Source organism: Epinephelus moara, chromosome 24 (assembly GCF_006386435.1).
Source record: "Epinephelus moara isolate mb chromosome 24, YSFRI_EMoa_1.0, whole genome shotgun sequence".
In the NCBI taxonomy this organism is placed as follows: Eukaryota; Metazoa; Chordata; class Actinopteri; order Perciformes; family Serranidae; genus Epinephelus; species Epinephelus moara.
Window position 1 is genome coordinate 11,505,591 of NC_065529.1, and position 17,405 is coordinate 11,522,995.

Genomic DNA, 17,405 nt, shown 5'->3' on the forward strand with positions numbered 1-17,405 from the left:
CACTATAAGCACCTTAATATCAGGGTATAAATACCAAACAGATTTGTCTCCCTCCTCCTCCTCCCCTCTGTGGTCTCCATGTGAACTGACCTCCATCAGTTTGTTTAACCAGCTAACAGACAGATGTGGTTTTCAGTCCTCCACTAACCAGAGTGATTCATAAACATCCTCCTCCTCCTCCTCTTCCTCTGCTGCGGTGATTAGAGTTAGATCCTGTGTGCTGATGTTAAACACATGAAGAACTTGAAATGTACTGTGAACACCACTGGTCTCAAACATCAGCAGTCAGAGAGCCTCTCTGCATTACACACAGTTAAAATGTCCTAGCGTCTAACAGGTTACAGTTTCAAACACCAGCGTTCACTGTGACACAGACACAAAGGTTTACGTCTGGATTTTAAGAACTGATATCGGATTATTCAGAGAGAAATCAGGATGAATCAGACAATGATTCACACGGTTCAGTCAGAGACCACTGATGTACTTCACAGTACTTCACCTCACAGAGAGATGTTTCCTGTGCCCTTCAAATATACTTCCTGACCTTGTCCCCGTGTGTCTCCAGGATCCGGAGGGAAAACCCAAGAAGGCGAACATCCGGGACAACAGAGACGGGACGTACACGGTGTCCTACGTACCGGACATGACGGGACGTTACACCATCACCATCAAATACGGAGGAGACGAGATCCCGTACTCACCCTACCGCATCCACGCCCTGCCCACCGGAGACGCCAGCAAGTGTCTGGTCACAGGTCAGACTCCGCCCACCTCTTACTCCAGCAGCCAATCAGATTTCAGCACCTGTCACAGCATCACTGACTCTGTTGTTTTTTCCTACAGTATCGATCGGAGGACACGGACTGGGTGAGTCGAGTTTACACTACGCTGCTCTGATGATACAGAGTGTGTGTGTGATGATGTGTGTGTGTGTGTGTGTGTGTGATGATGTGTGTTAGAGTTTGTTAATGCAGTAAAATATCTTTTAATAATAATTAGATTGTTGGTCGGAAAAAAAAACGATGAAAACTTCCTTTTCTTAGATTTTATTTATATTAAGTTTATTCTTATTATTTATTTCTTACTTTTGTTTTTGTAGTTCATTTTAATTTTATTATTTTATTTTATTTTATTTTATTTTTTTATGCGCTTTTAATTCAGTTATTCTCTTTTTATTTTGTCTTTTTTTGTTTTTATGTTTTTTTTTACTTATTTTTATTTTTTCATTTTATTTTTATTTGTTTGTGTTTTATTTTTAATTTATTTTTTTATTATTATTATTTGATTTTATTTTCATTTGCTTTTCTTTGTTTTGATTTACTTTATTTTATTTGTTTTTTTGCCTTTTTTATTTAATTTTTTAAAAGATTATTTTCTTTTTTGTTGTGTTTTATTCTTTTTATTTATTTTCTGTTTTTCTGTGTGTTATTTTAGTTTATATCATTTTTAATTTTTTTGCCTCATTTCGTTTTGTTTTATTTTATCCTGTTAGTTTTTTTTACTTTGTTTTATTTTTCTGTTTTGTATTTTCTATAGTTTTTTTTATCAATTTAGTTTGTTTTAATTCTATTTTGTTAGTTGAGTTTGACGTACGACAGTTAACATGTCTTTAAGCACCAGCTCAGCTCAGATGATCATATCCATAATAAAGATGATTCACTGTAACTCGTCTCCTGATTGGTCGTCCGTCTTGTCAGGATCAGGTATCGGCCCGACCATCCAGATCGGAGAGGAGACGGTCATCACCGTGGACGCAAAGGCTGCTGGGAAAGGTAAAGTGACCTGTAAGGTGTCGACCCCTGACGGAGCGGAGCTGGACGTGGACGTGGTGGAGAACGCCGACGGGACGTTTGATATTTATTACACGGCTCCGGAGCCCGGGAAGTACGTCATCACCATCCGCTTTGGAGGGGAAAACATTCCCAACAGCCCCTTCCACGTGGTGGTGAGTGACATGACTGAACACCTGAGACACAGGTGTGGTTTGTCGTGAAGGTCGGTGGTTCCTGAGCTTTTTATCGGAACGATTTCAGACGTCTGAGAGTCGTTCACACTTGAGATAGAATCCAGAATCCAGATGTGGATCATCTAGAAAAGTCCAGGAACCACTGCACCATCACTGTCCTAATAATCTCATGGAGACACTTGTGTTTGTGCATGGAGTGTGTGTGTGTGTGTGTGTGTGTGTGTGTGTGTGTGTGTGTGTGTGCTCCCTAAAGGTTGTACCTTGTTCCCCGTCAGGCGAGTGATACCGTCCCAATAATAGAGGAGCCATGTGACAAGCTTCAGTTACAGCAGTCCTACTCGCCCTACGTGGGCTTCTCCCCTCCATGGGTACAACACAGAGTTATTATATATACATATAGATATACTGTAGATATAAATATATACACACACCTGCTGTCCATTGACACAAACTGTCCTCTTCAGTCTGCAGCTGATCAATAACAACCCAGATTCACTGATAGATTCATTATCAGGCTCAGCATGAAGCTGCATGTTCACTCTGCATGTTCACTCTGCATGTTCACTCTGCATGATCATCTGACGCCAGCTGCTGAGGGGGCGGGGCCTGTCTTCTCTGTGTCAGTGCATCAGCTGCATGAAGTTTACTAGTTCTTCATTATCTGATGTAAACTAGTGGCTGTTATTTAAGTTAAGACTCTGTAGAGTAAAAAAAAAGGAGCAACATTTTCAAACTGCTTTTTCTTTAAAACTTTAATTCATTTTTGTTGATTTTTTAAGTTCATTTTGATTTTATTAGTTTATTCCATTATTAGTATTTTTTATTTTAATTTTGTTTTTAAAAAAAACTTCTTTTTTTTAATTTTAATTTTTTGTAGTGTCATTATTATGACTTTTATTCATTTTGGTTTATTTTGTTTTGTTTCATGTTGTTTTATTTAACTTTTTTGCATTTTTATTTAACCTTAGCGTCTCTTTTTTATTTATTTAACAGTATTTAATTTATTATTTTTATTTTGTTTTGTTAGTTGTTTGCTTTTGTGTTTTTTAGGAGAATTGCTTATAATTTTATTTTCTTTTGGTTTATTTTGTTCTGTTTTCTGATGGACTGTTTACAGTATTTAAGGTTTGATTTCCATCATGACCCAGTTAAAAATGGTGTTTAGTTGAACTGGTTTCAGACCAGTCAGCCTCTCTGCCGTCCTGCTGTGCTTCCTCCTCCTCCTCCTCCTCCTCCCTCCTCTCTCTGGACTGTATCCCAGAGTTCACAGTATGGTGACACTAACACCCTCCCTCTGGCTCTGGTTTAGGCCACCGATGATCCCATCAGCCCCGTGGACGGCATGGAGCCGGTGCTCCGCCCCTTCAGTCTGGTCATTCCCTTCACTGTGCAGAAAGGAGAGATCACAGGTAAGAGTCTGTTTACACGTCCATCTGCCAGATCGACAGATTTATGTTTGTTTACCTGTGAGATGGACATATTATTTTCATTGATGAAGATTGTCTGGTTTGCTACAGAGAGGAAGAGTGCATGACGTCATCTTCGTTCATAATTACTTGTAAACAATTTGTACATGTTCACTCTGACACAGCTGTGTTGTACAGGTGTAACTAAAGGTTCAGTTTGTGATTTTAAAGGTTCAGTCTGGTTGTTGTTATTTATTTCTTATGTTTAAACTCACCAGCAACATGTTTGTCCCTCAGCACTGTCTGACAGGAAGGTACTGGTTCCTGCTAAAGGTCTTAAAAACACAGATCTGTAGTTTGTTCAGTCGTTTCCTCAGACAGATGCTGACTGGAGTTTTTTATCAAACTAACAGGAACCAGTGACTCTGTTGGGGACTATTTTCAGCGGCGGATTAATGTAGTGTAGAGTGCTGTAAAGAGTGTGTGTCAGCAGGACAGTGTATAACACAAACTACAGTGTGTGTTTGTGCATAAACCAGTCTGTGATTTGTCCTTCAGGTGAAGTACGAATGCCGTCTGGTCGAACCGCCGCTCCTCACATCACCGACAACAAGGACGGCACCGTCACTGTGAAATACTCCCCGACTGAACGAGGCCTGCACGAGATGGACATCAAATATGATGGAAGCCACATCCCAGGTGATGTCACGACGAGCCGGAGAAACGAGGATGACTTCAGTGTTTGGAGACAAATATCAGAGTATCATCTGCAAACAGTCTGACTGCAGGCTGAATCTGTCCTGAACTCTGGCTGCACCTGTTTATAATGTTCATCCTGCGTTTCTCTCCGTTACAGGAAGTCCACTCCAGTTCTACGTTGATGCCATCAACAGTGGTCATGTGACAGCATACGGCCCCGGGCTGAGTCACGGCACGGTGAACAGACCGGCCACCTTCACTATCGTCACTAAAGACGCCGGAGAAGGTATCAGTACCAAAACACGGGGTGTTAATTGGGTTAGGTTTGTCAGTACCTCAGCTCCGTTCAGTGAATCACCATGGTGACACAGACCTGGTTGTAAATAGGGAAGGTATCTCAACAAAGTATCACAGGAAAGGGAGAGATCACGCCCCTGAGTAGCTGCAAGACTTTACTTTGGAAGATTTTTTCAGAATTAGCAACTTAACACAGGTAAATAAAAATCTAGAAACTGCTGATAGTGAATTGGAACAGTGTTGTTAAACAGAGAAAGTGTGATGAGCAGAGAGATGAGTGTGACATGTTGTTGCTGCAGTGATTATACTGAACTATACCTGTGAGATGTTTCGGTACAAGTGCTGCTCACCTTTATATTAGGGACCATCCTTCACCTGTTCTCTGTGTGCAGGCGGTCTGTCTCTGGCTGTGGAGGGTCCGTCTAAAGCAGAGATCAGCTGTAAAGACAACAAAGACGGGACCTGTACCGTGTCCTACCTGCCCACCGCACCTGGAGACTACAACATCATCGTCAAGTTTGACGACAAACACATCTCCGGCAGCCCCTTCACTGCCAAGATCACCGGTACTCAGACTCTGTGTGTGTGTGAGGTCACTGCAGATGGGAAGTTAAATTTGTTTCTGGAGCCAGACAAACTTGTGATGCTTTTAACTCTTTTTTTTAAAGTATGTTTAGACATATTATGAAGACCATAGAGAGAACATTGTGTGGGAGACACCGGTTGAGTATTCATGAGTCCACGTATTAAGTGTAAAAACCTCCCACTCCTTCACATTTAAACTCATTAATTGTTAAACACAAGAGTAAAATTCTGACCATCAGCTCAGCGCAGACGTATCAGTAGTGATAACAGACTGATGTGTTACAGCCTGGTGCCAGTTATATTCTGGAGTTCCCCAGGGCTCAAGTTTGGGACATCTTTAATTTTCTAAATAAATGCTTCACTTTATGTACAGTCATGGTATTTAATTTGACTTTATGCAGACGACACTCCGTATTATCTTCCTGTAACAGACAAAAAATATTTAAAGTCTTTACAGTCCTCTGCAGATGAAATATGGGATGTCCTCCATTTTCCTTCAACTAAACTCGGATAATTATTTATTTAGCCACTTGCGTTCCCATTGCTATTTAAATGTATATTTTGATATGAAAGGTTTCTGTCTGAAATAAACTGTTAACATTTCTGTATTGAGAAAATTATTTGACATAAGTTTAAAATTTTACTCTGCTTGTTGTCTTTAAGTTGTATCAACCTGAATGATATTTTCCACCATGTTTTAGTTTTCTCTATAGGCAGCCTTTAATAGGTTTACCTTTTTATATTAACGTCATATTATATTTTACAGCCTCATTATCCGACATAATTACTCATGACCTCTCTCTAGATGTTGAGCTTCATTGTTTTATTTTGATGCGATTGATCTCTAGGTGACGACTCCATGAGAATGTCTCAGCTTAACGTCGGCACGTCAACAGATGTGTCCTTAAAGATCATGGAGACAGACCTGAGCAGTCTGATGGCGAGCATCAGAGCGCCGTCTGGAAACGAGGAGCCGTGTCTGCTGAAGAGGCTGCCCAACAGACACATTGGTCAGTCTGAGATCATCACGTTCAGATAGACTGTTCAACATTTCAGGCTCACTGAGAACGCTAACTTTACTTAACGTTTATGGTCTCTTTCCAGCCGTAGCTTAAAGCTAAGAGCTAACTTTAATTAACTTACCTTACAAACATTATATGTGGCAAATATATATATATATTTTGACATAAAGTCCAGTTCAGACCAAAGATCGGCAACGAGACGAAACCTGACACTCAGCTGGTGACAGATTTTAAGAAGCTACCAATTATATTCAGCCACACAATAAGTGAAAAGCTGCAAATCAGAACGGAAGTACAGAGAGTTGTTGACTAGAGATGATACGCCGTCTCACGGTGGTCACTTCCTGTCAACCCCCAGCTTTTTACAACGTTACAGAACGGTACGTTGACAATAGTAGTTTGTTTCAACTCGTGAATCTTTGGTCTGAACTGGAATTTTATCAACAGTCAGCAATGACTAACTTTAGCTGTCGGTCAGTAATAAGTGGTTTACAGGGAAATCAGCCTTGTGTCATTCCTAGTTTCGGACTTGGATTTGACTCGACTGGTTTGTCAAACAATGACTTCAGCCTACTGAAGGAAATAACTTTCAAGTCAAACCTGGCAGCACCAGTTTGACAGACAAACGAACAACAGAACAAAATTATATCCAGTTTGTGTTTCTGTTCCTGCTCCTCCTGCCTTCAGGGATCTCCTTCACTCCGAAGGAAGTAGGCGAACACGTGGTGAGCGTGAAGAAGAACGGGAAACATGTGACCAACAGCCCCTTTAAAATCATGGTGGGTCAGTCGGAGATCGGAGATGCCAGTAAGGTGAAGGTGTACGGTCAGGGGCTGGTGGAGGGACACACCTTCGAGGTGGCCGAGTTCATCGTCGACACCAGGAACGCAGGTACTGTTCAAAAACTTTATTTGGTCAGCAAGTTGATTCATATCCATCTTATTAAAATCACTGCTGAGGGAAAATTCATCTTTAATACAGACAGTCCATTTATCTGACCCCGACCTGATGATGTCATCATGTCAGATCTTTGCATGTTGTAAACATCTTTTTTCATTTAATTTCTCACAGTCCTCTCATCATGTGATGTTTATAGTTTTAAACAAACGTTCAGATAATCAGTTTTCCTCCAGTCAGCTGAAACAGAATATGTGACTTCGTACATCACCATCGTCCCCGTCTTCCTCTCTGCCTTCAGGTTATGGCGGTCTGGGCCTGTCCATCGAGGGTCCCAGTAAGGTGGACATTAACTGTGAGGACGTGGACGACGGGACGTGTAAAGTCACCTACTGTCCAACTGAGCCTGGAAACTACATAATCAACATCAAGTTTGCCGATCAACACGTTCCAGGTACGAACGACTGCACTCATATCGTCTCTGATTACTGATGATTAGATCTGACCAGCAGAGGGCCTTTGGTTTAATTTCAGTTTCATGAAAACCAACCTCAGGTTGTTAAAAACAATCTGGATGTTTTTGTGACGAGAGAATATTTTGGTCCCAACAGGAAGTCCGTTCACAGTGAAGGTGTTTGGTGAAGGCCGGATGAAGGAGAGCATCACCAGGAAGCGTCAAGCTCCCTCCATCGCCACCGTGGGCAGCACCTGTGATCTCAACCTCAAGATACCAGGTGAGCTGTGACATCACTGTCTCCTCCACCTGTCCCCTCCTACTGTCCTCTCTGCTCCCTCCTCTTCACCTCCTTCTGTGTCCCTTGTTTCCTACTTCGTCCTCGCTGCTTTCAGGGAACTGGTTCCACATGGTGTCGGCTCAGGAGCGTCTGACACGGACGTTCACCCGCAGCAGTCACACCTACACTCGCACCGAGCGGACGGAGATCAGTAAGACCAGGGCAGGAGAGACCAAGAGGGAGGTGAGGGTGGAGGAGAGCACTCAGGTGGGAGACCCCTTCAGAGACGTGTTCGGAGACTTCCTGGGACGTGAGAGTCTTAGCGGATTCAGTGGCACCCGACCGCCGCCACTGCAGGACGGTGTGTGTGTGGACCGGCCGTGTGTGTTCAGAGTTTCTAACTTTACTGACAGAATGCAGGAGCAGCTCCTCACTGAGCCGACATGTGTCTGATATTCTGCTAATCACTAATCAGAGTGTTGTGGTGGTGGAGAAGTCCAGAAACGTCTAACCTCGCTGTGACATCTGACTTCATGTTGACGCATGTTGTGTGACTGCAGTGTGACGGCGGTGATGGTCGGCAGGTTTCTGTGGCGTCAAAACAACTTTGAATTTTTCACTTTTATGTCTCAGATAGCTGCAGCCAGAAGCATTATGTTTTCAGGTTGTCTGTCCGTCCGTCCGTCCGTCCATCTCATTCTCCTGATGATATGATATCTCACAAACACTTTGGAGGAATTTCTTCAAATTTGGCACAAACATCCACCTGGATGTTTCTAATGCCAAACACTGGCTCTAGAAAGGGACATCCACGTTTTCACGGCAGCCACCGTAGTTCTCCTGCACGCTTTGCACATGGGAGAAGTTTCAGTTTCAGTTCTGCAACCTCACCACCAGATGTCACTAAATTCCAAACTGCACCTTTAAATTTACATTTTGAATTAATAAAGTGAAATGTGGGGTGGTAATTAACTCATTTGATTATATCCTGTGAAAAAATATTATCACTGTGAAAGTGTTGTAAAGTGTTGTATTTTTAAGTTATAACTATGTAGTCACAAACAGATGGAGACTTCAGGTTAAATAATATTAATCACTAATTTGCATGGCAGTTAATGGTGGCAGGTGTGTGTTAATTTGATTTTAACCAGAGTTGATCCCTGGCATCTTGCTGCATGTTCCACAAACACTCACAGACTCTTTAGACCAAAATCTGTCTGATCCATGTCCATCTTTTCCTCTATCCCCCTCCCTCTCCTCCTCCTCTTTGCCCCTCTCAGGTGAGGCAGGTAACCAGGAGATGACGGCTCAGGTGACGAGTCCTGGAGGAAAGACAGAGGACGCAGAGATCATTAAAGGAGAGGACAGCACCTACAGCGTCCGCTTCATCCCTCAGGAGATGGGAGCTCACACTGTGAACGTTAAATACCGGGGACAGCACGTCCCTGGGAGCCCCTTCCAGTTCACCGTGGGGCCCCTTGGAGAGGGAGGGGCCCACAAGGTCCGAGCAGGAGGGACCGGGCTAGACCGAGGAGTGGCGGGGATCCCAGGTAGGCTGGAAAATGACTTCATTGTCTGACTTATATGTCTGAGATCTATTTCTTTAAAATGATTCATGCTCTGGTTTTGAGATTAATTTTCCTCTTAGTTTACTGTTTATGGCGTAAAACTAAAAACCTAAAAGTAAACTGTTATGTGTTGTTACGACTCTTCCTCCACATGCTGAACTGAAGGTGATAAATTTGTTGTTTTCCAGCTGAATTCAGTATCTGGACCAGAGAGGCCGGAGCGGGTGGTCTGTCCATCGCTGTGGAGGGGCCGAGCAAGGCCGAGATCACCTTTGAAGACAGGAAGGACGGATCCTGTGGAGTCGCCTATGTGGTTCAGGAGCCTGGTGAGACTCAGTCACACACATTATGTGTACAGATATTTTGATTCCTTCGTACTCTGTGGAGTTTTATTTAAAAAATAGTCCCAAGTTTGATATGTAGAAGAGAAAACTGTCCCACTCAGAGTGAATGTTACATGTGGAGTTCCACAGGGCTCAATTCTGCTCCCACTACCTTTTCATTTATATGTTTTTGCTCAGGGTTTTCCAAAAGCTCAGTGTCCATCAATATGCAGATGTCATTAAACACTATACAGACATTGATAGCAATGATCTAAACCCGCTTTACTGCAGTGAACAATGAAACTCTGACATATGTCAATGACTCAGAATTTCCTTCAACTAAATCAGGACAAAACACAGGTCCTAAATTAAACTTGTTGTTTTCTAGGTTTGGATTTTGAGATATGCAGATGTATGAATAATATCTGCCAACAATGTCAGCAATTCAATCACATCAAAGTCAAATATTTTATGCAGGATTTTATATTTTCTTCACCATCTAAAAATTAAATTGTTGAGTAAACTGTTGTCACAACTAACGACAATGAAATCTGCAGCTACTGCCAGACTGAAGTTGTTAGAGCAAAAGATATAAAGACTGAATCCCACATGATAAAAATACATTTCAGTATTATAGTTGTTTTCTTAACAAAGGAACAAAGTACGTAAGTTTAGAAAGGAAAGTTATTAAACAACAAATTAAGGCAGATTACATCAAATGTTAAAAGCATTCAAAAACATAAAATGTATTCTGATCTGAGGGAACAAACCGGCAACAAATCAATGAATCAAGATATTTTGAAGCGAGGCCATTTAATGTGTTGAAGTCAGCGGTAAAATATAAAACAAATAAAAGCAGAGAGCTCCAGGGATGATGTTTTTCTGTAGGCCGACCCTGAAGTAAGCATCACCCTGGTTCATTCTTCTGTTTTGGATTAGCGCAGAAAATAAACTCTACGACGAACAAATGTTTTTAAAAAATGGTGTCTGACATTTATAATGAAAACAACAGCGGGCCTGGAACGGATCCCTGAGAAACACCACTGTTATACTGAGCTTCAGAAGAACAATGACTTCTGTTAGAGAGGAATGAACGTGACATAATGATGATAAAAAATCATATTCTCAGTCAGCTGTCATCTCTTCTCTCCAGGTGACTATGAGGTTTCCATTAAGTTTAACGATGAACACATCCCAGACTCTCCGTTCATCGTGCCTATCGCCACTCTGTCTGATGACGCTCGCCGCCTCACCATCACCAGCCTGCAGGTAAGAACACATCGTCTTTATTCATTGAAATTAAATAGTTTCTACAGAGGCAGCTGAGGTCACTGATGTATGAAGAGTCTCCATGTTAAACCCTCTGAGTGATTTATTATTAGTGTCTAACTGATTTATACTGAGAGTGTATTTCTGTGTTCATATGTGTGTAAATGTGTCTCAGCTGCCGTCCTGTTTTAGCTCTGTATATTTGTCACGGGCAGTATTTGTGTTCCTGCTCACAGATGACAGCACAAGTTAGAAATATCAATGTGATGAAGGGACTTCATGCAGAATTGTAGAAAGTGCTGTTAGCTTTGGATAACCACTGATCAAATGCCTACTTTATACTCGTGCAGTTACCATGACAACGTAAACATAAATATATGTCTATGACAACAGCTGGACTGTGTGTTCAGGGCCCTATTTCAGAAAGCAGGATTAGGCACAAAGATTGAGGCACAAATTTTTCAGAGGCAGTAGTGTAAGAAGAAAGTGATTAGACCCCATTTGAGTGTCTTATCGTTCCCGGAGGAGTGTCTATATGAAAGATACTGTTTCATCTCACACTTATTGTATTCGCTCTGATGTGGAGATGATAAAAATTGCTTGTGTGGATGGAAGAAGATGGACGCCTAAAAAGTTCCTACCCACATGGTTTTAATTAGTGACATGAACAGCATACGTAGAGCTGAAAAATAATAGAAATGATCCCCTGTTCTTCTCTTCGTCTGTTCTTCATCAGGAGATGGGTCTGAAAGTCGGACAGGAGGCCTCCTTTGCCGTACAGCTGAACGGAGCCAGAGGGCTGATAGATGCGAAGATCCACACGCCATCAGGAGCCATAGAGGAGTGTTACATCACTGAGCTGGACAGCGGTAAGACCCACACTTTATCATCAAGTGTTAAAACTGTCAAGTGGAATTATTATTAGTGTCTGACTGGTTTGGGTTTGTAGAAGAAAAGAGCGTTAACATTGGACATACGGTACCACAAGGATCAACTCTGGGTCCTCTGTTTTTCTACATCCCAGTCAAAGTAATATTAGAAGTGGAGGACTGCAGGGCTCAGGTCTTGGTCCACTACCTGTCCATGTCCCATTTTAAGTGAAAATTATGTGTGTCAATATTATGTAAAAGCACAGTTTTAATACCAACTGCCGTGAAGGTTTGGGTTTGTAAAAGAAAAGCGCAATAACATTTACCACAAGGATCAGGTCTGCGCCTAAAGTATTGCAGAGAGGAACAATGTTAAAGTGAACTTGTACTAACACAGCTGTTTTAACACGTTACTGCAGCCAAAGATTTCACCATTACAGAGCTGATATGTTTTTATAGACAGAACTCATTATGAGTGTCATTTGTAACCCATGTTTCCACAGACCAGCACGCCATCAGGTTCATCCCGAGGGAGAACGGAGTTCATTCTATCGACGTTCGTTTCAATGGCAGCCACGTCCCCGGCAGCCCCTTCAAGATCCGAGTGGGGGAACCAGGACAGGTCGGAGATCCCGGTATGGTGTCTGCCTTCGGACCGGGACTGGAGGGAGGAACCACAGGTATGAAAAATAAACACCTGAAAAACACCTTAATTTAAAAGCCATTAATGAAAACATATGGTAGATATTAACGGGTGTTTGTCACGTCTGCCTCCTCCTTCAGGTGTGGCGTCGGAGTTTATTGTGAACACCTGTAATGCCGGCTCAGGAGCTCTATCTGTGACCATCGACGGGCCGTCGAAGGTGAAAATGGACTGTCAGGAATGTCCAGAGGGCTACAAGGTCTCCTACACACCCATGGCTCCTGGGAACTACCTGATCTCCATCAAGTACGGAGGACCGCAGCACATCGTAGGCAGCCCCTTCAAGGCCAAAGTCTCAGGTGGGTCGAAGGACCGCAGAACCTGCTTGCATTTTTCTCTGAGTTTTCAGGTCAGTCCTTGAATTGGGGTGCCAAGTGGTTAGAGTGGCTGTCCCAAAATCAGTAAGATAGCAATAAATAGACAGACAGCTTAAACGAAATCAGGATTTCCGATAGAAGTATGTTTTTGGGAGAGACTTAAACGAAGACAGTGTCTCCGCCTGATATCCTCGGGCAGGTCGTTCCAGAGCGTCAGAGTCCTGATTGCAAACGCTCTGTCCCCTTTGGTCGTCAGTCTGGACTCTGGGACAAGATCTCAAACTATGTAAAGGTTCATAAGGGACTAACGGGTCTGAAATGTGAACTGGAGCCATGAGGAGCCTTTAAAGTAATTAATAAGATTTTAAAATGGATCCTTAAACAAACAGGGAGCCGATGTAAAGAGGCTGAAACTGGTGTGATGTGGTCGTGCTTCTTGGCTTTGGTTGAAAGTCTTGCTGCTGAGTTCTGAACAATCTGAAGACTTTGCAAGGTTTATTGATTGAGACATGAATAAAGGCTGTTGCAATAATCAAGACGCGAAGAGATAAGAGCACGTGTAACAGTTCCTGTATCTCTAAAGTTTATATAGATTTTATTCTAGCAATGTTTCTGAGGTGATAAAAACATGATTGGACAAGTTTAGTGACATGTTGGTCAAAACATCATTTACTATCATTTCCAACAGGCTTTATGTGCTGTGTCAGGTGACCAGTAGATGGCAGTATTTGTTTTATGATACGCTGTGACCCAGTTACATGGATTTCTGTTTTATTAGAATCAACAGCTCTTAAAGTTTTTGGGTCAAATCCAGCAGGAGAAACAGACTGAAATTTCTCTTCCGTTGTGAGGTCATTATCCTGTGACAGTGTACAAAGCTGCTCAGTATTTTTTGCTCTGTTGCATGTTTGTCAAGAGGAGCCATGTGGCTGCTGGATTTTGTTCTCCAAGTGTCCCGAGCACTGGAAAATGTGTCAGTTAATTTGGCTTGAGGAATGTCAGGCATCGGCTGTTGGACCCGTAAAGGACCTGGTTTACCTTTACAGCTCTGCAGGAGACAGTCCATCTCAGTTTTCTGGTTGTTGGCAGACGACCAGCCCAGCATCAGTTCTTTACAAGCTGCACACCAAACCCAAAACAAAACTTGTACACACCCATCATAATCTCTAATAATCATTCTTTATAACGCGCTTTTCAAAGTTACAAAGTGATTTATATGTTGACAATTAAAACAGACATTAAAAGGACTGATAAAAGACTCTTGAACGGACAATCAGTAAAATCTGTTTTAAAACACACTGGGAGCTGCTGTAAAGAGGCTAAAACTGGAGTGATGTGATCACGTCTCTGGCAGCTGAGTTCTAAACAGTCTGGAGTCGAGTGATAGGTTCTTGATTCAGGTAAGAAAAAATAGGCTGCTGCAGTGATCCAGGGGTGAAGAGATGAAGATGTGCAAATGTGTCCTTAAGGTTAAAATATTTCAAGATATGAAGAGCCAAAAACTGAAGTCTTAATTAAAAGCTGTTGTCACATGTGAACCCACTGATCAGACGGGGTGAGCAGAAACACTGAGCAAAAATACGAACGCAACTTCTTTTCTATCTTTTGCTAAAACCTGTGAAAAATGCAGAAACCTAAAAATATTTCTTCAGCATACTTTTGGAGATTCATTTTATTTGACTGATGTTTCTGTGACTCCGTCTGCAGGCCCTCGTCTGTCCGGCGGCACCAGTCTGCACGAGACGTCGTCTGTTCTGGTGGAAACTGTCTCCAAGTCGTCGTCGTCGATGGGAGGAGCCTTCGCCTCGTTACCCAAATTCTCCTCAGACGCCAGTAAAGTCATCTCCAGAGGCGCTGGCCTGTCGAAGGCCTTCATAGGTCAGAAGAACACGTTCACAGTCGACTGCAGCAAAGCAGGTGAGGAGCAAGGAACCCTGTTTTAATTTGTTTTTGTCAAAATGAGTCGAGCTCGTCTGCGAGGAAATCACTTTCCTGATGTTACAAATCTTTAAAGCTGAACCTTGTCCTTTAATTTATACTTTCCTCACTCTGTTAAACATGTGTCTTAAAGCAGTTTAAATGCTTCTGACACCCTGTAAATGAAACAGATGATGTATTTGTCCGTCTCGTTGACTCTGCAGGCACCAACATGTTGATGGTTGGCGTTCACGGGCCGAAGACGCCCTGCGAGGAGGTGTACGTCAAACACATGGGCAACAGGATGTACAACGTCACGTACACCGTCAAAGAACAAGGCAGCTACATCCTCATCGTCAAATGGGGGGACGAGAACGTCCCGGGCAGTCCCTTCCACGTCACCGTCCCTTAAAACTGAACTCTTCATCTCGATGTCTGTCGCTCCGCTGCAGCTCCTCACCCTCCTCACCTTCCTCACCCTCCTCACCTTCCTAACCCTGATGCACTGAAGACGCAGAGACTATTCACTTCCTGTTTGAGCGGACAGTTTTCACTCCACGTGCCAAAGTTTATATTCATTTCTTTCTTGTGTCTCTCGGAGACGCTCGCCGCCTGCAACACAACAGTTGTTTGTTGAACATGAACACAACGTTTGCAGCCCGACACCAGCAGCATTTATAACTTTACACTGTGCTAATTTGTGCTGTTGACCAATCACAGTCCAGACCTTCGAATGAAGAGACAAGATGTCAGTACGAGACACGACCTACTGCCGACAAGATATCAACCTGTGCGCAAAAATAATATCTGAGATGCATCTTTTTTTAAGAACTTAAATCTGACCTTTTTAAAGTTATATCTGGTTCTTGATGTCGGCATCTGGTTCGCACCAGTTGTGCTGCGTTCACGTGGAATCAGACAAACCGGAGATCATGTTAGTGGACAACAGCAGGACGGGAAATAAGCTGAGGACAGCAGAGAATACTGGCGACAGTAACAGCGCTGTTTTCCAAAGTTAAAATATTAGTATTTGTCGTCCTCCACAGCGGAGTTTGCAACTAGATGTGACTTAGCTCCTTCACACAGGGAGCAGTGTTGGGCTTGTTACTCTAAAAATGTCATATATCACTCGTTACTCTTTTCAAAAGGTTATCAAATTAAATAAAGGGATAGTGCACCCAAAAATGAAAATTCAGCCATTATCTACTCACCCATATGCCGAGGGAGGCTCAGGTGAAGTTTTAGAGTCCTCACATCCAACGTCCAAAAACAAAATAATTGAAACCACAAAATATCTCCATACTGCTCGTCTGTAGCGAAAGCATGTGAACACACATGAAGCGTGTACACGTGAGTGCGGTGCCCAGAGAGGCAGTCAGAGCTACAGGCTACAATGAGGCTAAAAACAGAGTTCAAATGAGGTTTTTCCAAACAACTTTTTTTGTCGGGGCTTCAGGACACTTGGATCACTACGGACGAGCAGTATGGAGATATTTTGTGGTTTCAATTATGTGTTTTTGGACGTTTGAATCTGGGGCGCCGTCAGCCTCCATTAGGTGGAGTTGTGTTGCTACCTCCTCTCCCCTTGGATCTCTGCAAGTGATGTGAGGACTCTAAAACTTCACCTGAGCCTCCCTCGGCATATGGGTGAGTAGATAATGGCTGAATCTTCATTTTTGGGTGTACTATCCCTTTAAATAAAATCAAAGCTGTCTCCCGTCTGTCTGATTCCAGCATTTGGATGTTGTTGATCTGTTTGGAGCGTCTTGTTTGCACAAGTTGGTGTTTTGTTGGTACAGGATCGCACTGTCAGCGCCCACCATGAACACGAGTCACCTTCAGGACTTGAGCAGCTAAAAAAAACTAAAGTCAGGTGTTGAGTTGTTTAAGTGAAGACATGAAACTCTGAACTGCTCAGACGTGTTTCACTGATTCACAGTCACATCAGTTCAGTTCAAAACAGTCTGCATGATGAATTGAAACATTTGGATAAAACCACTACGCTGATCTTTGTACTATCAACACTTCTGCAGGATGTTTCTGGGTTTTGTAGAAGCTGTGGATGTCAAAGTGTCTCCACTTCCTTCTCATGTTTTTTATCGTACGGTCCGGAACAGAAGCGACTGGTTTCATCTCACGTCTGGTTGAACCTGTGTGTCCTCACAAAGCTGCAGAGAACAGGACGAGCCGTGTTGTGACTTTATCTCAAGCTTTTCATTTTATTTATTCTCTGTTTTTCCCTCGTTTGATTTTCTTTGACAGAAAATGGTCTTATTGTTGAGGAGAGCAGTGATGAGGTCGATCTTTACTGAGTTGTTGTTCACAGAAAGATGTGATGATTTTTTTTTTACCACAGGAAGAAGTGCGGTGAAACAATCAGTTTATTTTGTGAATGTTGAAAAAAGCCCACAATATTACAGAGTGACATTTTATAGTGATTTTTGTATGTATCAAAAATGGATGAATGAAACACATTTTAACTGTTTGATATGTTAACCTTCAGTCTGGCAAGATTGTGCAGGCATAATAAAAGTTTATTCGCTAACTTGCCACAAAGAGTCGCAGCTGATCGTCATGTGATTTGTTCAGAGATTTAAATCAAACTGGAGCAGCTCCGTCACTTAGAGACCAAACAACACCAAACCCTTTCAGTCCAGCACCTTTGGAACCAGCAGTGACCCTTCAGACATGGTACCTAGACCCTCGGTCTGTTCAGACAGTCCTCTTAAATGTGGGCGGGGTTGTTGTCACTCACTGCTCCGTCCAGCACTCGCTGTATTTCCTCATCAGCGGTGACACAGATGGAAGTCTGCACCTGGTTTATCGTCCACAG

At 42.6% G+C, this 17,405-nt stretch overlaps 1 protein-coding gene across 6 annotated transcripts in view; it reads left to right on the plus strand.

Moving 5' to 3' along the window:
• LOC126386069 (filamin-C-like) overlaps positions 1-17,405 on the plus strand; it is a 218,438-nt gene that overhangs the window by 51,330 nt on the left and 149,703 nt on the right. Inside the window, exons 29-49 of one of the 6 annotated variants that reach the window (XR_007569462.1) lie at positions 566-755; positions 844-867; positions 1,698-1,945; positions 2,242-2,334; positions 3,276-3,375; positions 3,931-4,071; positions 4,229-4,357; positions 4,761-4,934; positions 5,802-5,963; positions 6,663-6,866; positions 7,174-7,326; positions 7,484-7,606; positions 7,722-7,967; positions 8,887-9,156; positions 9,363-9,500; positions 10,651-10,766; positions 11,503-11,635; positions 12,139-12,315; positions 12,419-12,637; positions 14,363-14,572; positions 14,797-15,993. Coding sequence is in view for 5 of the 6 variants with exons in the window: in XM_050038171.1 (XP_049894128.1) it covers positions 566-755; positions 844-867; positions 1,698-1,945; positions 2,242-2,334; positions 3,276-3,375; positions 3,931-4,071; positions 4,229-4,357; positions 4,761-4,934; positions 5,802-5,963; positions 6,663-6,866; positions 7,174-7,326; positions 7,484-7,606; positions 7,722-7,967; positions 8,887-9,156; positions 9,363-9,500; positions 10,651-10,766; positions 11,503-11,635; positions 12,139-12,315; positions 12,419-12,637; positions 14,363-14,572; positions 14,797-14,984 (3,438 nt within the window). In the remaining variant the exon portion in view is untranslated. Of the gene's footprint in view, positions 1-565; positions 756-843; positions 868-1,697; positions 1,946-2,241; positions 2,335-3,275; positions 3,376-3,930; positions 4,072-4,228; positions 4,358-4,760; positions 4,935-5,801; positions 5,964-6,662; positions 6,867-7,173; positions 7,327-7,483; positions 7,607-7,721; positions 7,968-8,886; positions 9,157-9,362; positions 9,501-10,650; positions 10,767-11,502; positions 11,636-12,138; positions 12,316-12,418; positions 12,638-14,362; positions 14,573-14,796; positions 17,324-17,405 lie in introns of those variants that run through there. The other 5 variants (XM_050038171.1, XM_050038173.1, XM_050038175.1 and 2 more) reach the window with 5 other exon arrangements.